We start from the raw sequence: 22,718 nt of genomic DNA on the forward strand, positions 1-22,718 counted from the left end.
CAGTGGGGGCGGTCTTTTGAATCTTGCAGAGACCCTGTTTTCTTTCCATTTTTAAGACTGTGGTAAAATGGAATAACATAAGATGTTAGCCCTTTTAGTGTGCTGTTTAGTGGCGTGACATACATTTAGTGTTGGGCGGTCACTGCCATTGTCCAAAAATTCCAGAGCTTTTAAAATCACCCCCAAAGGAAACTCTGTTGCTAGTAGCAGTCTGCAGAGTTCCTGTTACATCTAAAACTCTTCTCAGTTTGGTGAAATGGGTAGAGAGTGGTTTGGGGAAATATGATTCTTTGGTGAAAAGACTTCAGTTGGGAGTATTGATTATAATTCGTTTGTAAACTCTAACATATTGCAGCAAAATGAGAACTGCTTGGCTCTCTGAACTAGAAAGTGCAGGAGTTGCCAGCTTAAGGTGTGGCTGGATCCAGAGCTGAAGCCGTATCTTCTTTTCTTTTCTTTTCTCTTTCCTCTGTGTTTGGCCCCAGGTGGCCTCTGTGCAGCAGGAGAAATGGTTCAGGCCTGGTGGCTGTTCTGGGTCTTGATCCCAGGGGAAGAGAGAGTCCTCCTCCCTTAGTGTCAATCATTCCCTTAAAGTGATCCCGTTGGCCCAGCTTAGGTCACATGCATGTCCTGTGGGGCCGGGAGGTGTGGAGCCTCATGACTGGCAGCTCCGAACTGATTCCAGTTGTTAAAAGAAAAGGATGCTGGTATAGCTGGCATAGCGGATGATTGCTTCATCTTGAACTGCAGGTGCAATGTGATATTTTGACCATTACCTTTTGCATTTCCCACCTCTCCATTTAAAAAGGTTTATTACCTGAAGCTGTTACAAGAACTCACATTTATACTACAGTTGTAAATGCAACCATTTATGTTACAAAGGGTCAATTTTACTGGTGTAATGGTATCTTCCGACAGTCATTAAAGTCATGCTGATGTTGGCAGGTCAGTTTTGCCCTCTCCTTAGTGGGGACTCAGAGCAGATGTTCTTTAAGGGGTCTCCAGATGGCCATTCTGGATTCCTTGTCTTGGGGACAGGATCACATCCCCAGCTGCCTTTTACCACCATTTTCATGTGAAGAATAAATGGATTGAGTTTTGATTTAAGATTATTACTAGCCTTTTTTTATAATAATAAAAATACCCCACGTCCTCATGCTTTGTATGAAACATTCAGTTCAGTTCAGTTCAGTCGCTCAGTCGTGTCCGACTCTTTGAGACCCCATGGACTGCATGCAGCACGCCAGGCCTCCCTGTCTATAGAGAATGTAAATGAATGTTGTTGTTCATTTGATAAGTTGAGTCCGACTCTTTGCAACCCTATGAACTGTAGCCCACCAGGCTTCTCTGTCCATGGGATTCTGCAGGCAAGCATATTGGAGTGGGTTGCCGTTTCCTTCTCCAGAGGACCTTCCTGAACCTATATCTCCTGCATTGGCAGGTAAATTCTTTACCACTGCACCACCAGGGAAGCCTATAAATGAATTTAGAGCCACTGAAATCAAGAAGCGTGGGTCTGTATGCCACCTGTCTGCTCACGGGCAAGTCTCTCTCCCTTCCTGGGCCTCAGTTTCCTCATTTAAAAATAAGTTAGATGGGGACTTCCCTGGCAGTTGACTTTGCCTTCCAGTGCAGAAGTGTGGGTTCAATCCTTGATTGGAGAGCTAAGATCCCACATGCCTCCAGGCCAAAACACCAAAACAGAAAACAGAAACAATCTTGTAACAAATTCAATAAAGACTTTAAAAATGGTCCACATAAAAAAATTTGTTTTCTTTAAAGAAAAATGAATTGGATGAGTTGACTACTGTGTCCTATTCTGTTTGTATATATTCTGAAATTGTTTCATTTGTTTAGGGGGTGCTTTGTTTGTCACAGTGTATTACTTTTAAAAAGAACATTTTACTTTGTCAGTAGAAGAGACAGTGTGCAGTGCAGTGGTCTGGGGGTGTAGCCTTTGGAGCCAGATGGAGTGAGTTCAGGTTTCAGCCCTGCCATTCATTGTGCAGCCCCGGGGAAGTTGTTCTCCTCTGGGCCTGATGTCTGAAGCAAGGCTGGTATAGTATCTGCCTCCTGGGGTTGTTGTGGGATTGAATGAGCGACTATCAGAAAACGCAATTAGAACAGTGTCTGGTAGCATCCTGGGAGTGTAGCTGGGATTACTCCCAGCTTCCCTGGTTCGACATCACTGTGATACACAGCTCTCTAGTTTCTCTGGGGGCTGACAGGTCCACAGGCTGAGTCCCTGACCTGGGGCATGAATCTTGTTTTTGAACCATCCTACCTAACTATCTTACAAATGGCTTGGACCAAAGTCACATCCATCAGCAACACAGGAAGGTTCCAACCTCACTCACCCTTGCCGGTGCTGACTTCAAAACAATCCGAACCTCAGCTGGGGCCTGTGCCTAGGTGCATCAGCTAGGAGAGTAACCCTAGCTAAGCATAGCCCTGAGCAAGACTTGCCTCAAGCCATGGCTAACAAGCAGCCAGCCTGGGGCTGGAGCCCCGATGAGTCAAAAGTCAGGGGGTTTGAGAGCGGGTCTCAAGTCTGTGTTTAGAACCAGGCCGAGATGCTAAGCTGCCTCTGAGGCTGGTGGAGAACAGGACAAGGCCAGCAAGGCTGGGGGCAGCAGCAGGGTGCCAGACTGGGCGATAATGGCACCCAGACTTGGGCCTGGAATGCGCTGAGTGGACAGGGTGCGTGTCTGCCTTGTCACAGCCGTTGTCTGCCGCACAGAAATGCCTGGCTGGTGCCGGCGACACAACACCCAGCCCATTGTCCCGGCGCCGCTGCGGGGTGAGAGGGACAATGCAGTGGCCCCCATCAGAGACCAGCCCGCGCCGGGCCAGGCTGTCTCGATTTAGAAACAGACTCGGTCGATGGAGCATTGTGCTGGCCTTGCAGAAGCTCTGTACTCACGTGGTCCTTTTATCTCTTTTTTTATTTTTAAACATCATATGAATGCTCACGGAACCAATTACCCAGAGGTACATCTCGGCTTTCAGCTCTGGGAAGAGAACAGCAGGGAGTGTTTCCTCTAAGGGGAAGTGGAGGTGGGAAGGACGGGCCTGTCAGTGACTGCATGGAGCTGTCAGTGTAACGTGTATCCTGAAGGTTTCTGAACCCCAGGAGCAGGGGCAGTTTACACGCTGGACCTGCCCACCCACAGGGCCAGGACCAGACGTCCTAACTCTTCCAGGGAGGTCATTTTTATGTACAAGTGCAGTAGTTACATTAATAACAAGAGTTTTACTGTGCCCTTGCCTTATGCCTGGCACTTTGAAGGACTTTCCACATATTGAAATTATTTCTTCTTCACAAGGCCAGTTCTGCCATCATCTGCATTTTATAGATGAGGAGTCTGAGGACTGGGGAAAGTTGGGGGATTTGCTCAAGGTCCCCTGTGCTTGCAGACTGGCCAGGGACCCCAACTTTGTCACTTCAGCCCACCACACATTTCCCAAAGTCCTCTAGCACCAAGAAGAATGTTCTGAGGCCAACATACCTTTTGGAAACTACTTTTATAGACTCTCATGACACGTTAAATGCTCTGAGAAGATCTTCAGGAAACAAACATCTTACATTTATTTTTAAAAATACTGACCTGGTTCTCAATCTTCCTTGATGTTAGAACTTTTTTCTTTTTAAACTGGAAACTGAACATCATTGCACAGTGTTTCTTTCTTTTTTAAATACTGCTGTGTCAAATGGAAGAGATCATGGGCCTAAGGGGAGTGAGATCCAAGTTGATATTCCAGCTTTATTAGCCTTTCGCCCTAGGATCTCGGGCAAGTAACTTTAGCTGTTCTCACTTAAAGAGAATGTAGATTCTCACTGAGCTATTGGAAGGATGAAAGAAAAACAAAGTGAAAAGGTTTTTCCTTTTAGTGACTGATGAACTCCTATTCATCCTTCACAACCCTGATTTTTTATCCCATTCTCCTACCAGCCTCAATCAGAATTAATTGTTCCTGTGTTTGTACTGTAGCTCAAATTCCTTGAATTATAATTAAGTGGCCCTAGAAAGTAATCTCGAGGGCAGGGATCATGGCTGCTTTATTTACATTTCTCGTACCTTGGAAAGTAGTAAAACATGCTAAAATGTGAAGAAATAGATCTGTTCACGTAGGCTGTAGTCTGTGCCTTATTCTAGGACAAAAGCCAGTAAATGTTCAACAACTGCTCTTCAGGCTGAATTAAGTGTGGAAGCCATTTACACTCAGGGAAGAGTTGGGGGTGGATTGGGATTTCCACAGGCTCTTCTTTTGATTCAGTGGAAAGCAGAGGTGAGAGCTGTTTGGAGCAGCGGGAAGAACCCGTGTGCCTCGGTGTCGGGAGATTTACGGGGCTGCTGCTCCCGCTTGCAGAGCATCAGCGCTGCCCGCCACTCAGGGGACCAACTTAGATGCCTCATCCCTCTTTGAAAGGGCTGTTTTTATGGGGAGTTTTATGCCTCTTCAAGCCTGTGGTTTGGCCGTTTATTCTCAGAACCAGAAAGGGCTTTTTGTGCTCAGGTGTTTCACCTGGGCCTGGATTCATGCAAGGGGGCTTTCCGGTGATTGAGTCCTATATTGAAAACATGGGGAGTTGCCTGGTGGTCCAGTGGCTAAGATTTCATGTTCTCAATGCAGGGGGCATGGGTTTGATCCTTGGTTGGGAAAGTAGATCCTATATGCCACAACCAAGATCTGGCACAACCAAATATATATATAAAAACAGACAGACAGACACACACACACAAACACTAAGGTCCCAAGCTGCCTGTGAACAGTGGTGCCGGGATTCTCTGTGGAGGGGCAGATGCCATTATGTGTCCAATGTACAGATGAGGAAACTGAGGCTTGGAGGGGTGCCACCTCAAGCCAAGGAGGAATGTCAAGACAGAAGCCAGATGATGGGGCCCAGAAGCTATTTTAGTCGTGGGGAGGGCAGTGGGGGATGTGGCTCTGCGCCTACTACCAAGAGGTTAAAAGCTCGTGGGAGAAAGAGGAAGATGCCCACACCCTGAGTCCGGCATGTAAATGCAAGTCACAGGCTGAGAACTCTGCCAGCAGGTTGTGGCTGGGTGCCCATCACCAAAACCCCAGATGGGTCCCAGCCTTGGGCCAGCAGGCCCTGGCGTGGGGCCTGCCTGCCCCCACCCCGCACCCCTGCAGTGGTCATCCTCCTGATGTCCACACAGTGACTCCTGACACTCACAGCAGACAGTTTCCACGGACTGGGGACATCAGATTAGAGCCGTGCAGGTCTTTACTGAAGGAGCCCAAGCACTGAGTCCAGACAGGTCTCCACGTGTGACCCGCACACCCAGTGGTGCTTGTTGAGAAGGCTGCCTGTGCCCTCTACCTCTGAATCTTTCAGACCTTCCCTCCCTCAGTCTCTTGCCTTGCAGGGACCATCCCCCGCCTCTGTCCTTCTCTTGTCCTAGTTTATCCCCAGCACCCTGCCTTTTGAAAGTCCCTCCTAGAACAAGCTCCAGGCTCTCTGTTCTTTCCCCTATGGTGGTTTATCCCCAGGCGGTGAAAAAATGGTTAGGACAAAATTAAGGACTTCCCTGGTGGCTCAGACGGTAAAGCGTCTGTCTACAATGTGGGAGACCCGGGTTCAATTCCTGGGTCGGGAAGATCCCCTGGAGAAGGAAATGGCAACCCACTCCAGGACTCTTGCCTGGAAAATCCCATAGACTGAGGAGTGTGGTAGGCTACAGTCCATGGGGTCACAAAGAGTTGGACACAACTGAGCAACTTCACTTTACTTCACTTGAAGTGATAGTCAGTCACACAACTAAATCTGCTAATTCCCCTGAAGCCCTGGGTGCATGATATGTGTTATTACAAAACATTGCAAAGGTGCAGGGTGTGTCCTTTTATGTAACATTTCATAGGTGTTTTCAGTTTTCATAATTTTAATGGCTGAATACTATTCTGTTCAGTGGATGTGGGATTGTGTGTGTATGTGTGTGTGTGTGTGTGTGTGTGGTTTTCATTCTCTTGATGAAGACCTTGGTGTGGAGTTAAACATGGGTTTGGGTCTCAGCCCCACCCCATGATGTGTGTGACCTTGTGCCAGCTATTTCACTTCCTGAGCTTCAGCTTCCTCTGAAAATTGGGGATGATAATATCTAACTCATAGAACTGTAAAAATTAAATAAAATACTGTGTATTCTAAGTGCCTGCCATGTAGGAACTGTTCAATGTAGGTGCTATTTACTTATTTACTCAACTCTTGTTGCAAAGTGGAAGCAATCTGGTATTTACTGACAGTGAACATCTGTGAGTATACATGTTGTAATGTTTTAAAAATTATGTTGAATTTTTCCTTTGGGAAAAATTCCCAAAAGTGAGTATTGCTGAGGAGCAAGAAATACTAACCACTTTTTATGGTTGAGCAATATTCCATTGCATATATGCACCACATCTTCTTTATGCACGCATCTGTTAATGGACATTTAGATTGTTCCCATGTCCTGGCTACTGTGTAAATAGTGCTGCGATGAACACTGGGGTACGTTTGTCTTTTTGAACTGTGGTTTTCTCAAGCAGTCATACTCCAAGTTAAAAAAAGAAAGAAATGCTAGCCACAGCTTCAACCAGGCAGAAATTGAAGTCCTAAACTGGATTAGTATTTCTTGTCAGTTGATTGATAGCAGGGGCTATTTGGAGGTCTGGATTAAGAAGGATTCTCAGGTTAAGTCTGGACTTAGTGGGGAAAGTGCCATGACTGATTTGTGATGTCTGCTGTGGGTACCAGAGGAGAGAGTGGAGCTTGTTCCTCCCTTCTTTTTTAAAATATATATTTATTTATCTGGCTGTGTTGACTCTTTCTTGCTGCACTTGGGTTCTTGTTGTATCAGGCAGGATCTTTCATTGCAGTGCAGGATTTTAGTTCCCCAGCCAGGGATTGAACTCATGTCCTCTGAACTGCAGAGGACCACTGGACCACCAGGGAAGCCCCCAATTCCCACATTCTTACATCCTTGATTTAGATGAAGCCTTGTCAGAAATCAGGCACAGTGGAGTCAGGGCTCTTGTAAATACCCATGGTCGGTGTTGGACGTTGCCTTGAGCCCACTCGGAATGCCACCACATGCTCTTCTCTCGTCCTTGTCCTCTCCTGAGTGAAATAGGGTTGTGTCATTCCTGACCTGTGACAATGATGCAGGTGCTCACGTTCCCAAATTCTGTCAATCATTGGACCATACCCTTTCAACCTACTTGTTTTTCCCATGCCAGTTACAGGAACCTTTTCTTTTTTAGTAAATATACCCCACTACTTCTACTGCTAAGTCACTTCAGTCGTGTCTGACTCTGTGTGACCCCATAGATGGAAGCCCACCAGGCTCCCCTGTCCCTGGGATTCTCCAGGCAAGAACACTGGAGTGGGTTGCCATTTCCTAGAAGGACTTTTAAAACCTTGGTCTCTGAGACTCTGTAGAATAGTTGTAGGAGGGAAGGTGTAGGGGGCCCAGGAGGGGTTGGCAGGTTTGATGTTATGCATTTTCATCTGGCCCATGTTCCTTGGAGGGTGCCTTTTCTCTTAGCAAGATGCGGGCTGCTGGGGACCAATTGCTTTTCTTCAGCACGCCAAGGTCTTTGGTTTATAATTAATCTTCGCCCACTTGGGGAAAAGATACATTATTGTGGCCAGCATGTGTCCCATCCACCCACTTGCCCATCTCACTGCCCCACCTCACACAGGTGGGAGGGGAGGTTCCATCCCCCCCATTTTTGCAAGAGTTTGGGATGGGCCTGAAGCCAGCACACAACCTTCTTTTTGAAAGTCATACTCAAATCCCAAAGTTGACATTTCTGTGCTGGTTTTTCTCACTGCTCCTTGGATTCTGGTGTCTGAGGTGGAACTTTGTCCCGTGGGCTCTGGAGGCTCAGGTGCAAATCCGAGGATGGCTGGTGGGGAAAGAGCCAGCACACCCATTACCCAGACTGCTTCTTTCTTGGAGGTGGAGGCCAGGGCCCAGAGCCATTGGCTGCTCCCTGCAGGGCCTTGTAGAGCCCTCGTGGCTCTTCTTCTCTGCTCTGAGACTGTCAGAGGGACCTGTTAGTATCAGGGCCTCAGAGAGTATCTGGCATATAATAGATGTTCAGTAGGCAGGTCCACTGTTCTTGCCTGGAGAATCCCAGGGATGGGGGAGCCTGGTGGGCTTCCGTCTGTGGGGTTGCACAGAGTCGGACACGACTGAAGCGACTTGGCAGCAGCAGCAGCAGGCAGGTGTTAATTGGAAGAGTGATTTACATTAGCTCTCGTTATCTTGGGATACGATGAAGGTATCTCCTCCCTGGCGCCACCTTGTAGAAATGGGCATTGCTGGCATCACAGACTTAACTCACTTCTTCTCCCCAGATCTTCCTGGTACCTGTGTTCTCTGTGTAGGGTAGCAACTCACCATGGTCCTTACGTTCCGGGTAGAAGACCAGACACACTTCTGCCCCCACAGGCCTCCTCTGTGTCTTCCCATGGCTAATTCTGTCCCCAGCTTTTGAGTGAGCAGCTGGATTTGCTATCTTCTTTCTGCAAGGGCAAGGAGAACCTGTGTCACTATCTCGCTTATTCTAGAAATTCCCCAAACTTTCCTTCATTAAAAAGTAAAGAGTGAGGATGGAGAAGTCAGTGTGGGTGAGGGAAAGGGAACTTAGCCACACCCTATACATTTGCTCTGAGCATTTCAGAAAACTTCTTTAGAGCTCACAGACTCCTCTAACAATCTTGAGGATGAAGAAAATCCATGATCTTGTGAAATATTACCTAATAATTCTTGAGCACTTGCTCTGCACTAGGCACACTCATCAGATCCTTACAGGATGGAGGTCCTATTACTGTCCCCACTTGAGAGAGGAAACTGAGGATCAGGCGGGTAAGTTTCCAGGGAGGGTCAGGCTGCTGGAAATGCACATGGGCAGCTGTCTCATTGTGTGGCCCAGGCCACTCCCAGTACATTTTAGGACCGAAGCCGGGGTTTAAACCCAGGCAGTTGGGGGCCATTTAAAACCGAGATGATTTGGGGACTTCTCTGGCTAAGACTCCACTCTTCCGATGCAGGGGGGCTGGGTTCAATCCCTGGTCGGGGAACTAGATCCCACAGACAACTAAGAGCTTGCGTGCTGCAGCTAAAGAACCCGCGTCCTGCAAAGAAGATCCAACGATCCCGACTGCTGCAACTAAGACCCAGCACATCCAAATAAATAGTATTTTTAAAGTAATAAAAGTGAGATGATTTAAAACCAAGGATGGGAAAATATAATACACACTTTTTAGACCAGCCTTGCAAGTAGATTCTTGACTGTGTATAGAGCACCACTTCCTAATCCTTGTCCTTCTCTAGAGTTACCCTCCTTGGAAGCAGACCGATGTCCATCCTCTGAAGCATGAGCTTAAAAACCCTTGAGAGACATCCTGGGGACAGAACGTGTCCTGAATTTGATCAGTGTGTGTCTCCAAGCCATCTAGGAGTCCTGGTTAGCTGGATGAGGCGTCTTCCTTTGAGAAGTCCTGCCCTGGCAGAAAAGGGAGAGACCCTGTCTGCAGGCTGGCAGCCAGGGACACCGAGTTCCCAGACATGACGAAGATCTTTCTAGAACTCTAGCTGACAGTGCCCCCAGGCCAGCACATTTTGCTTTGAAGTCCTTGGCATGTGGCTCTGGCAGCCTGAAGGATGTGATGGCTGCTGGTGTGGGAGGGGCACGCAGCCCACCAGCTAGTGTGTCGGGGCGAGAGGGCCTGTCCCCGGGGCCCCAGTGTGCCGCTGCTGTGTCCCCCGGGACGCATCACGCCCGCTCTCTGGGTCTTTTCCTTATTCTCTATCAAATGAGGGGGTGAATGTCAGGGTCTCAAAGGCTCTTTCAGCTCCATACCCCTCACCCGGACTTTCTTTTGTTAAGCAAGGTACACATAGGAAAACACATATATCTTAGGTATACAGCTTGATGAGTTTATGAATTCTAAAATTTGGAATTTTTGTACACACCTATGAAACTACCACCCAGATCAAGACATGGGTCCAGCACCCACCCACTCCTGCCCCAGAAGGCTCTCCTTCCCCCGACCCAGATCAGCTCTAATATTTTATGATTAATGTGTCTGCTTGACTGAGCACATTATTCTTTTTGTTTTTATTTTTTTTAACTTTTTATTTTATGTTGAAGGATGGTCGATTAACAACGTTGTGATAGTTTCAGGTGCGTGGCAAAGGGACTCAGCCACACGTATTTTATTATTTATTCTTTCAGCTGTTCTGGGGCTTAGTTGCAGCTCATGAGATCTTAGGTCACAACATTCGAACTCTTAGCTGTGGCATATGGGATCTAGTTTCCTGACCAGGGAACGAACCCAGGCCCCCTGAACTGGGAGAGTGTAGTCTTAGCCACTGGACCACCAGGGAAGTCCCTGAGCACGTTATTCTTTCAGACTCTTTCCTGTTCTCTCTGGACTTGGACTGCCACTGGCCATGTGTGGCCGCAGAGCATGTGAAGCCTGGCGTGTCACACTGCTGTGTGCTGAGTGCACTGGCTTTTTGAGATTCAGTATGGAGAACAAAAGTACTTGTTTCGGTGTGGCTTCTAGCAAATTTACGATTCCCTATGTGTTGGCATTGCTCTGGGCCGCACTGGTCTCCTTTCCGTTGAGCACTTGTGCCCTGCAGCTTGCAGCCTTCGTGTGGCCTGCCTCTTCTCTGGGAGGTGTTGGTGGTACCTGGAGGGTGCCAGGGACTGTGGTTGAGAGCCCAGGGTGTGCACATGGTGGGCGGGGGGCTGGCGGGGGGCCTGCTTTCTGTAGATATGTTCTTTGCGGTTTTCAGTGTGAGCGAGTCCTTGCAGGCCCCTCAGGTCGCAGGCTTTGCTCCTGCATTGAGGTCTGGCTGTCCACAGAATCATTTTTGCTGTTTCTGCCTGTTTTTGAAAACTCACATTTAAGCCCATTCCCCAGAGGTGGTGGCGCCTCCCTTGCCATGTTGAATGCCCGCTCTGTGAGGACCCTAGAAGGAACAGAGGTGGAGAAGTATACAGTTATTTTGGGTTGGGTTTAGGTTGACTCAGACCTTTGGGGGACTTTTTGCAGAGTTCACACCCTGAGGGGATCTCACCTTTTTGAAGCCTCTGCCCTCCCACAAACTCCACCTCAACATCCTGTGGTGGGGGAGCCCCTCCAGGCCCGCCAGGACCTCCTCTATGTGGCCGGCCACTTCCTGTCTGCCCTCTGGAGGGAGGGGTCTGATTCCAATAGTAGGGATGGATGAGGCTGCTTGTAGTAGGGATGGATGAGGCTGCTTGTCTCTGTACTTTTGTTCGAAAGAATCAGTTTTGGCAAACGTGTCAAAAAATTTTGGTTTTAAGCGTGTCTCAAATTCTCAAATGTATAGGGTTTGAGTTTTATTTTTGCAGTTTGAGACAGATTTTTTTTAACATAATTTTGTTCATTTACATTTATTGTTATGCTGTATTTCACTGGGTGCTGCTACCCTGGTTTGCTTCTTTAGCTATGATTCAATTTCCCATACACTTGTGGTTTTAAGGGGGACTGTGCTCTGTGTGCACTTTCACTGTGGATTTCTTAGACCTTATCAAACCTCTTCTTGATCTAAATTGTCTAATGGCTAACAGACTCTAGATAGCCATATATAGCTATCACAGGGCAGGGGAACTTTGGACTTCCTTCCATAGGCATCTTGAGCTGTGGGGCTTCCTCCTCCTGGTTTGCTCTTCGCCTCTCCCCCTGCTGCTGGGGCTCAGGTTGAGAAACACGTTATTTCTGGGTTCCCCTTTCTGGCTCTGCTGTTCTGATGTGTTCACTCTATGCTCATGACTTACACAGACCCTTAGCAGCACAGTATGGTGGACTGGGAGTAGAAAAGGATGTTTAGTCTTCTGGGCTGATCACACAATCTCTCCAAGCCCAGCCTGTGGAACTTATCTTTAAAAGCAAAAAAAAAAAAGGCTAATATACTGAAGGAGGATAAGCGAGAAAATGTGTGAGGCTGCACCTGGCATGTATTAGTTGCTTGATAAATATTAACCTCCCCTTTCCTCCTTTCTGTTAGTATTCTTGGTGGCTTGGCATGTTTTGTCTTAATATTGTGAAACTTGACCTTGAGATTGCTTCTGGTTTAGTCATTCTTTTTTTATTTCTTTCTCCCTCTTTTTTTAAAAATTGAGGTGAAACTCACATAACATAAAATTAACCACCATTAAAAAACATACAATTCAGTGGCATTTAGTACCTTCACAATGTTGTACAGACACTACCTGTATCCATTTCCAAAATATTTTCATCACTCCTAAAGGAGATGGTGACACTTTTAAGAAGGCCAACTTTAGGACTTCCATCGTGGTGCACGGGATAAGAATCCGTCTGCCAATGCGGGGTACATGGGTTTGATCCCTGGTCCAGGAAGACTCCCCATGCTGTGAAACAACTAAGTCCATCGCCCCAACTACTGAGCCTGTGTGCCTAGAGCCTGGGCTCTGCAACAAGAGAAGCTGCCACAGTGAGAAGCCCGTGCACAGCCCAGTGCAACCAAAAATAAAAATAATAAAAAAATAAATAAAATTTAAAAAATAATAAAAAGAAGAAGGCCAGCTTTAGAGTCAGCTGTACCTGCTATCCATGTGACTTTGGGCAACTGTCATTATCTCAGCCTTTGTTTTGTCATCTTTTCAATGGAAATAATATTGATTATTAATATATTACAGGATTTTTAAAAAGCAGCTTTATTATGATATAATGTACACACCACAAAATTAACTCACCCAAAGTTTACAGTTTAATTATTTTTAGTAAATTTACACAGTGTGCAACTATTATTGCAGTTCAATTTTCGAGCATTTCCTTCATTTTCTGTTCCAACCTCTAGCTCCTAGAAACCAGGAATCTACTTTTTGTCTCTCTGGATTTGCTTTTTCTGGACTTTTCATATAAACGGAATCATACAGTATGTGGTCTTTCATGTCTGGCTTCTCTCACTGAGCATAATGGTTTGTTCTTTTTTTGAGCATAGTGGTTTTAAGGTTCATCCCTGCTGTAGCCTGAATCAGAACCTCACTCCTTTTTATGACTGAGGGTGAACTTCCAGATGTTCAAGCAGGTTTTAGAAAAGGCAGAGGCACCAGAGATCAAATTGCCAACATCCCCTGGATCATGGAGAAAGCAAGAGAGTTCAGAAAAACATCTATTTCTGCTTCATTGACTATGCCAAAGCCTTTGACTGTGTGGATCACAATAAACTGTGGAACATTCTGAAAGAGATGGGAATACCAGACCACCTGACCTGCCTCTTGAGAAACCTGTATGCAGGTCAGGAAGCAACAGTTAGAACTGGACATGGAACAACAGACTGGTTCCAAATAGGAAAAGGAGTCCGTCAAGGTTGTATATTGTCACCCTGCTTATTTAACTTATATGCAGAGTATATCATGAGGAACTCTGGGCTGGAAGAAGCACAAGCTGGAATCAAGATTGCCGGGAGAAATATCAGTAACCTCAGATATGCAGATGACACCACCCTTATGGCAGAAAGTGAAGAGGAACTCAAAGGCCTCTTGATGAAAGTGAAAGAGAAAAGTGAAAAGGTTGGCTTGAAGCTCAACATTCAGAAAATGAAGATCATGGCATCTGGTCCCATCACTTCATGGGAAATAGATGGGGAAACAGTGGAAACAGTGTCAGACTTTATTTTTTTGGCTCCAAAATCACTGCGGATGCTGATTGCAGCCATGAAATTAAAAGACGCTTACTCCTTGGAAGGAAAGTTATGACCAGCCTAGATAGCATATTAAAAAGCAGAGACATTACTTTGCCAACAAAGGTCCGTCTAGTCAAGGCTATGGTTTTTCCCATGGTCATGTATGGATGTGAGAGTTGGACTGTGAAGAAAGCTGATCGCCGAAGAATTGATGCTTTTGAACTGTGGTGCTGGAGAAGACTCTTGAGAGTCCCTTGGACTGCAAGGAGATCCAACCAGTCCATTCTAAAGGAGATCAATCCTGGGTGTTCATTGGAGGGACTGATGCTAAAGCTGAAACTCCAATACTTTGGCTACCTCATGCGACGAGTTGACTCACTGGAAAAGAGTCTGATGCTAGGGGGGATTGGGGGTGGGAGGAGACGGGGACTACAGAGAATGAGATGGCTGGATGGCATCACCGACTCGATGGACATGAGTTTGGGTGAACTCCGGGAGTTGGTGATGGTCAGGGAGGCCTGGCGTGCTGTGGTTCATGGGGTCACAGAGAGTCGGACACGACTGAGCGACTGAACTGAACTGAATGTTCCATCATATGGATAGACCCTATTTTGTTTACCCTTTCATGTGTTGATGGGCATTTGAGTTGTTTCCACTTTTTGACTGTTATGAGTAATGTTGCCATGAATGTTTGTGATTACAAGTGTCTGTGTGGACATATGCTTTCGTTTCTGTTGGGTAGCTATCTGGGAGTAGAATTGCTGAGTCATGCTAAAAGGTTTTAAGAATTAAGTTTGTTAATATGTGGCACTGCCTGGTCACTTAGGCCCTTTTTACAGTGGTCATTGTTTATATTGTTTCCTCATGGACTCTTTTTTAATGTGGATGATGTTCTGACCTCCAGACTTGTTATTCGTATTTTGGTAACTTCTCCGTATTCTTACCTGTCACCAGCCTGACATTTTCCTTATGGCAGTTTTATAATGCATGTATTCAAGTACCTGTTAACTCTTCATGGCTTAGATCACCTGCTTCACTCATTCAGGCCACACACATTTACGAGAGCCTCGTGTGTGCTAGGTCTGTGGGGTTTTATGGTGGACACATATATACCACAGCAACTACAGCCGTTTGGCTCATCACTACAGCTCCATCTCATGGCACCATGTTTGTTGAGTGAATGCAAACAATTCCCCCACCTTCAAGTAACTGCATGTGGCTGGAGAGCCCTGTACAACCTTCACTGCATCCAGTGTCTGGGCTGATCACTCAGACCTAGGACCAGAGGCCCCACTTCACAGGAGTGTCTGAAGCTATCTTGTACCAGCTGATGACAGCCAGTCATGTGTCTCTTCCCAGCTCCACTTACAAGCCCCTGTTGATAGTTTGTAATCAGCCAATGTGGGGAGATTTCTGCCAGCGATGGAAATGGGTAGAAGGCTCCCATCCACCCCTAACCCCTTTTGTGAGAGGGCCTGGTGTTAAGCATTGACCAGCAGACCAGCCTGCCTTTCCAGCCTCCTCTTCTGTTATTCTCCTAACAAGATGGGCTTTTAGTTGAGGAAATGGAGGCGCGGAGCGTTAAAGGAACTTGCTCAAGGCTGCACAGTTGGAAAACGACAGAGCCAGAATCCGAGCCCAGACTTGACCCTGGCCTTTCTGCGTGGTCTCGGGATCTCTGATTTCCTGATCTCTGGCCACGTTTTTTGTTTTTTCCCCGCTGCACAACCGTTCTGCCCCCAGATTTTCGTTTTGATCATTTCTTAGTATTTTAGTTGCCAAGACTTCCTGGTGTGTTGCCTGAGCAACACTCACATCCCGTCCCCTCTCTTTTAACGGGAACTCTGTGTTTTATTTTGTTCCTGCAGAATTTCGCCAAAGAGTTTGTGATCAGCGATCGAAAGGAGCTGGAGGAAGATTTCATCAAGAATGAGCTCAAGAAGGCGGGTGGAGCCAATTACGATGCCCAGACGGAGTAACCCCCCGCACACCCCGCCCCTTGCCAAAGTCATCTGCCTGCTCCCCAGGGGAGGGGACCGCGGCCTCAGCTACTAGCCCACCAGCCCACCAGGGAGAGGAGACATGACGAGAGGCGACGCCCACCACCCCGTCCAAAATCCAGCTCCCCTCCCCACTACCCTGTGCGCCTGCCGTGTCCTAGCCCTTGAAGCTCATGGAACATCTTTCTTTTCTCTTTTATTTTCTCCCCGCCCTTCTTTCTTCTTCTAAAGAAAAATCATTTTGATGCCAAGGTCATGCACATCATCAGACTGGAGGCACCTTCTGTGGTGACCCTTTCCTGATATTTCTCTGACGCACGAGCAGCCTGCCCGGCTTCACCCGCCAACCTTGTGTCGCTTCTGGCACCTGGGTCATGCTGCTATCTCGGTTTTCCTTGGCGCCTGCCTGCTTCCGGCTGAGGCGACGGCCATGCCGGGAGCCGTGCCCTCAACAGCGGCATTTACAAGCACACACGCATCCCGCTGGCCAGGCTCATGCCCCTGAGAGTCACTCCAGAGTCCCCACCCCCACCCCCCTATTCCAAGTTGCCTAAGCTCCATGCCCATCCGAGACGGTGCTTGGTGGAGAGAAGCGCAGGCCTGACACAGACCAGAAGAGAAGAGAGAAAATTTGCCTTAAAAGTTGCCTGGCTTTGCCACTGGTCTGAAGTGGCCTGTTCCCACCCTCTTGATCGAAATCTCACGACGTCATGGAGTGGGGGCAAAGGTCTAAGTCCAGATTCAACAGGAAGAGTCTTTCAGGGGTCACGTCCTGGGCTCCCCAAGTGATGAGGATGTTAGGGAGAGAGGCCCGGGGTGTGGGATGGGAACTGAGGTCCAGCCAGTCAGCAAGGACAGCAGGGGACAGAGTGTGTGCAGCGGGAGCCCTGCCCTCGCGGGACCAGAGTCTGTGGGTTTAATCCTCGGTGGCATCACAGCGGCCAAAGGATTTCCTTTTTGTTCAAAGAAAGATGCGATTAGCTTGGTTGTTCGTGAGCGCGTTTGGCAGCATTCTTTTTCTCTTTTCCTTGCTCATTTCGTTGGGGGAAGCCTGTGATGCATTGGGGTCGTCAAGAGCATCCGCACTCAAAATGGTTTACAGAAATAAACGGTTTTTTTGTTTTTCAAAAAACAAGGCTGTCTGATTGGTCTTATAAAGCTTCTCTCTTTCCTGGAAAAAAGAAGGCGGTTGTCGTTTCAGATTTTAACTGGCCTTCACAGAGCTATTGGGGGCTGGTTGTATTCATATTCCATAGCTTGTTTAATTTTAGCAAAAACGTAAGAAATTGGTGCTGTTTGGGATTTCCCTGGCAGTCCCGTGGTTAGGACTTTTGAGTTCCCAGTGCAGGGGGCATGGGTTTGAGTCCTGGTTGGGGAACTAAGACCCCACATGCCACACATGGCGTGGCCAAAAAAAAAAAAAGAGATGCTGTTTCCCCTTTTTATGGAGACCGAGGCCAGAGAGACTCAGTGATTCACCTGCAGCCTCCCAGCTGACAGGTGGGAGAGCTGGGGCTCGAACCTGAGTCTCCGGGTGGCCCTGGTGCTGTGGCTCAGGACCGGAGCAGGGGAGGCCCAGCCCCGAAACACTGATGCGACGGTGGGATTGTGACATGTCTTGTGTGGTCAGACCCCTACACTCTGTGCATTCAGGGAAAGCTGCGAGAAGGTGTCCCCCTCAGCTGGGCTATGACATGCTTTCTGAGGTTGAACTTCAAAACGAGATTTCCAGCACGCCAGCCCTGCTGGGAGCGCAGAATCAGGCCAAAGGAGTTTCAGACACACAGCCGGCTTTGGAGGAGCTGTGAGTTGGGGAGGGAGGGTGCAGGGAGACCAGGAAGGAATCCTGCGAGATGTGGGCAAGGCCTGAGGTGGCCCAGGGCCGTCCTCAGCCAGGCTCCTCTGCTCATGGCTGGGCAACATTGGGCAGGTTGGTTAACCTCTCTGAGCCTCAGCTTCCTCATCTGTGAAACCCTTAAGGAGCGGTGAGGATCACGAGGATATCTGGCAGGGCTCGGTCGTCATCCCGTCAGGCCTGCCACTCGGTCTTGACAGCTCTGGGTGCCCCAGTTTTTCCTCAACGTGGAACAGAGGGAGCCAAAGTAGGTCTCTGGCTTCCTGGCTTTTAGCACTGGTTGGAGAGCTTGGATAATTACACATGTAGATAAGCCCCCTCAGAAAGAAAATTACAAAGGCACTGGGGCTGGTTAGGGGCATCAAGGAGGGCTTCTCTGAGGAGGTAACACCTGAGGTGTGAAGGGGAGGAGGGAAGCCGGCTAAGGGGTCTAGGGAAAAGGAGACCAGGGACAAAGGCTCCGGGGGTGGGGCGGTGGGGGAGTGTTTGCCAAGAAGGGCAGAGAGGGTGGAGCTGGGTTTATGTGTCAAGGAGCTGGGGTTTTATTTGATAACTGCAGCTCAGGCCTTTGCTGGGATTTCAGAACTTGCTGATGGGATCTTGATGTCCTCAAGGGCAGAGAGACCTTGCCTTTATGTCTTTGAGAGTGAAACTGTTGGTAACTCAGTCGTGTCTGACTCTTTGTGACCCCATGGAGTGTAGCCCACCAGGCTCCTCTGTCCATGGGATTCTCCAGACAAGAATGCTGGAGTGGGTTGCCATGTCCTTCTCCAGGGGATCTTCCCAATCCAGGAGTAGAGACTGGGTTTCCTGCATCCCAGGCAGATTCTTTGCCTTCTGAGCCACCAGGGAAGCCCCCTACCCCACCAGGTGTCTGGTAGTGCTGCCTGGAGCTCATTCCATCCGGATGCTCCCAACGCTGCCCAGGGCGTGGGTGCCCCAGTCTGGCCTCCCTCAGGGTCCGGCAGGTCTTGGGGTGAAGCTCTGGGTACTCGAGCCTCCTTGGTTATGGACTCTTAATTACTACACTGGAAATTCAGTAGCTATTCCGGGTTACCCCAAACTGAGTGGTGTAAACCAACCACTGTGTTGTTTGGCCCATGAATTTGTAGAACTGGGATTTAGGAAGGGTTTAGCAGAGCAGTTTTCACTAGCAGGGTCTCTCCTTTGGCTGTGGTCAGATCAGCCGGCCTGGATGCTCAAGCTGACCGTCTCACACGGCCGCTGGCCAGCAGCCAAGGCTGCTCTGTGCCTCAGTGCACCCAGCGCGTCCTCCTGCCACCATGTATCAGGGTGTGACCTTTTAAAAAATGTTTTAAATGTGTTTTATTGAAGGATAGTAGATTTACAATGTTGTAGTAATTTCTACTGTAGAGAAAAATGATTGTCACACATATGTTTACATTCTTTTTCATATTCTTTCCCATTGTGGTTTAACACAGGACATTGCATTTAGTTCCCTGTGCTATAAGCAGGACTTTGTTTTTAATCTATTCTATATGTAATAGTCGTAGAAGGCACCCCACTCCAATGGCACCCCACTCCAGTACTCTTGCTGGAGAATCCCATGGACAGAGGAGTCTGGTGGGCTGTAGTCTATGGGGTCGCAAAGAGTCGGACACGACTGAGCGACTTCGCTTTCACTTTTCACTTTCATGCATTGGAGAAGGAAATGGCAATCCACTCCAGTGTTCTTGCCTGGAGAATCCCAGGCACGGGGGAGCCTGGTTGGGTTGCCATCTATGGGGTCACACAGAGTCAGACATGACTGGAGCGACTTAGCAGCAGCAGCAGCATATGTAATCGTTTGCCTCTGCTCACCCCAGACTCCCACTCCATCCCTCCCTGTCCTGCCTTCGGCAACCACAAGTCTGTTCTCTGTGTCTGTGAGTCTGTTTCTGTTTCCTGGATAAGTTCATTGGTGTCATAATCTAGATGCCACGTAATGATGGTTGTCTTTCTCTGGCTCACTTCACTTAGTACGATAACCTCTAGGTCCATCTGTGTTGCTGCAAATGGCGTTATTTCATTCCTTGGTATGGCTGCGTAGCGTTTCATTGTGCATATGGACCTTAACTTCATTAAGGGCTGTGGGCGTGCATGGCCACCAGTACTCCCCAGAGTGAGCACCCAGGGGAGCCGGGTGAGGCTGTGTGTCCTTTTCTGACCCAGTCTCCAGGGTTACATGGCAGCATTTCCACTGGACTTCAGGGGGAGGTGGTCATGAGCACCCTCCCTCACAGTCAGGGGAAGGGGACTTGACCACACCTCTCAGTAGGGGGAGTGCTGAGACCCGTGCCCCCTTTTCTGAAAAAAAGCTCCTCTCCTGCTGGGACCAGGCACTGTGCTAGGTCCATGCCCCGGGTTCTGGGGACTTGCACGGGGCTGGTGGAGGTCAGAGGAGATCTATGTGGAACCCAGTGCTAGTGACTGCTGTGCCCTCCAGGGGCGAGGGGGGAGGGAGGTGGTGAGGGGGTGGGAGGTGGTGGGTGTTATTGCTCTTTGCTGATTGATCCCTGAGGGGAGGCTTCTGCTTCTCAACTTTGCCATCCTCCCCACGGACCTTTACTCTCCAGGGGACTATCTGAGGCTGGCAAGGGGGTTGCCCACCCCAGGTGCCGCCCTGGTGGGGGTGGGGGGCCTCCCACTGCCCACACCCCTAGGATGTGCTGTCCCTGCTCTCATCCCCCTTCTGCTTCCTGTTCCCTGCTTATTAGTGAGTCACAGAAGAGGGGTGCCTACAGAGCCAAAAAGGTCGGCTGCCAGGACAGGACTCAGGAGAGACTGAGGGACGGGAGGGGGCTCTGCCCTCAGGCTGAGTGGACCTCAGCTTCCTTCTCACGGCTCGTCTAGCCCATCAGAAAAGCCCGCCCTAAATTTGGAAGGGAATTTCGCTCGCCAGTTACAGCTACATCCTAGTCCTTGGCTAATCCCCGCCCCTCAGCGCCTCACTGCTCTGGGATCAAGTGGAAATTTCCCAATGGTGTGTGTGTGTGGAGGGGGTTGGTGGCCAGGAGCCCTGCTTGTCCCTCCACTCAGGAGTCTGTCCACTTCCTCCTTGGACCCCCGATCCCTATCAGGCATCCTTCCTCTTCTCTGTCTGAACGCCCCCCATCCCCCAGAAAGACCGGCTCCTGCTCTGACCTGCTTCTTCAAGGAGGACCCCCATATCATGTGGGGTTGGTTGAGTGGTGGTCCACCGAAGGCATTAATACACCTGTGCCCTGGAACCTGTGCATGTGTGCAAAGTCGCTCAGTCATGTCTGACTCTTTGCAACCCCATGGACTGTAGCCCATCAGGCTCCTCTGTCCCTGGGATTCTCCAGGCAAGAATACTGGAGTGGGTTGTCATGCCCTCCTCCAGGGGAATCTTCCCAACCCAGGGATTGAACCTATGTCTCTCTTACATCTCTAGCAGTGGCAGGTGGGTTCTTTACCACTAGAGTCACCTGGGAAGCCCCCAGAACCTGTGTATAGGAACTTATTTGGAAATAGGCTCATTGAAGGTGTAGCTATGACCTACCTAGACAGCATATTAAAAAGCAGAGATGTTACTTTGCCAGCAAAGGTCCAGCTAGTCAAAGCTATGGTTTTTCCAGTAGTCATGTTTGGATGTGAATGTTGGACTCTAAAGTTGAGCACCAAAGAATTGATGCTTTTGATCTGTGGTGTTGGAGAAGACTCTTGAGAGTCCCTTGGACTGCAAGGAGATCCAACCAGTCCATCCTAAAGGAAATCAGTCCTGAATATTTATTGGAAGGACTGATGCTGAAGCTGAAACTCCAATATTTTGGCCACTGGGTGCGAAGAACTGACTCATTGGAAAAGACCCTGATGTTGGGAAAGATTGAAGGCAGGAGGAGAAGGGGATAACAGAGGATGAGATGGCTAGATGGCATCACTGACTTGATGGACGTGAGTTTGAATAGGCTCTGGGAGTTGGTGATAGACAGGAAAGCCTGGTATGCTGCACTCCATGGAGTCGCAAAGAATCGGACACGACTGAGCGACTAAACTGAGCTGTAATTAGTTAAGGATCTCCAGGTGAACCATCCTGGATTTAGGGTAGGCCTTGAAGCCGAGGCCAGGTGTCCCTTATGAGAGAAAGCAGAGGGAGGCCGTGAGAAGATGCAGGCAGAGACTGGAGGGAGACAGTCACAGGCCGAGGACGCCTGGAGCCGCGGGAGCTGGAAGGGGCAGGAAGGACTCCCCCCAGAGCTGCTAACATCTGGAGGGAGCCTGGTCCTACTGACACCTCCATTTCAGACTTCCGGCCTCCAGACGGTGAGAGCCTAGACTTCTGTTGTTTGAAGCCCCAGTCATGATCGTTTTTTCCAGGAGGCTTAGGAAACTCTGATCTCATTTACTCCTTGCCTCTGCCACTCACTGTGACCCTCTCAAGGGCAGGGAGCTGTCCCCAGGGCCTTACACATAGAGGGGTGCTCAGTAAATAGTCTGTGAGTGGGGCTCCCCTGGGGCAGGTGCGCCTCTGCCTGCTCTCCGAGCCCCACAAAGAACCCGAACCTGCTTAGAGTAGGGTCAGACTTGGCTCACGCTCAACCAGGCAGAGGGCCCCATGGGCTTCCTCCCCTCTTCCAGCTCCTACGTCCAGCTCTGCCAAAGGGCAGGTATGTACCTCATCTACCTGTCTACTGGTCCCTCCCACCTGTCCAGCTTCTTTACCTCTGGGGGCTCAAGCCCATATCCTGATTTCTTCTCTCTTATCATTGCCTCTGGAAGATTTTAAAGATATCTCTGGGAGGCAGCTGCAGAGGCTGGAGTGTGCCCCCAGGCTGGGCTGGCCAGGGGACCCCACGGTTCCGGGATTGGGCAGGAGAGGACAAGTTTGGCCCCGAGGCTGAGAACTGCACCAGAGAGTCAAAGCTCAGGTGAGGACTCAGCCTTCCGAGACTTGCAGGTCCCTCGAAATCCACGCTGCAAGCCCAGGGAGGGAGCGGTTCTGCCTGTCTGTGCCCAGGATCTGGAAAGGCAGCCCAGCGTCAGCCAACTCTGGTTTGGGGGAGCTGCTCGGCAGCTGGGGGATGAGGGAGGAACCGAGGACTAACAGCCTGCTCTGGGTTATGTCTGGTAAAGCCAAGAGAAGTAGCGCAGACGTTAATACGCCCCGGGCTCACCCCCGCAGGCCTGTGTCTGACGTCACCGCTGAGG

The 22,718-nt window shown here is 49.1% G+C and overlaps 1 protein-coding gene across 1 annotated transcript in view; it reads left to right on the plus strand.

The window, feature by feature from the left end:
• Positions 1–16,829, plus strand: part of COTL1 (coactosin like F-actin binding protein 1) — a 44,965-nt gene extending 28,136 nt beyond the window's left edge. The window contains exon 4 of the mRNA XM_055413027.2: positions 15,563–16,829. Coding sequence (XP_055269002.1) covers positions 15,563–15,673 — 111 coding nt within the window. The 3' untranslated portion in view covers positions 15,674–16,829. The remainder of the gene's footprint in view (positions 1–15,562) is intronic.
• The last annotated feature ends 5,889 nt before the right edge of the window (positions 16,830–22,718 follow it).

Source organism: Moschus berezovskii, chromosome 22 (genome assembly GCF_049115385.1).
Source record: "Moschus berezovskii isolate FMDL1 chromosome 22, NW_MosBer_1.0, whole genome shotgun sequence".
NCBI classification, from domain to species: domain Eukaryota; kingdom Metazoa; phylum Chordata; class Mammalia; order Artiodactyla; family Moschidae; genus Moschus; species Moschus berezovskii.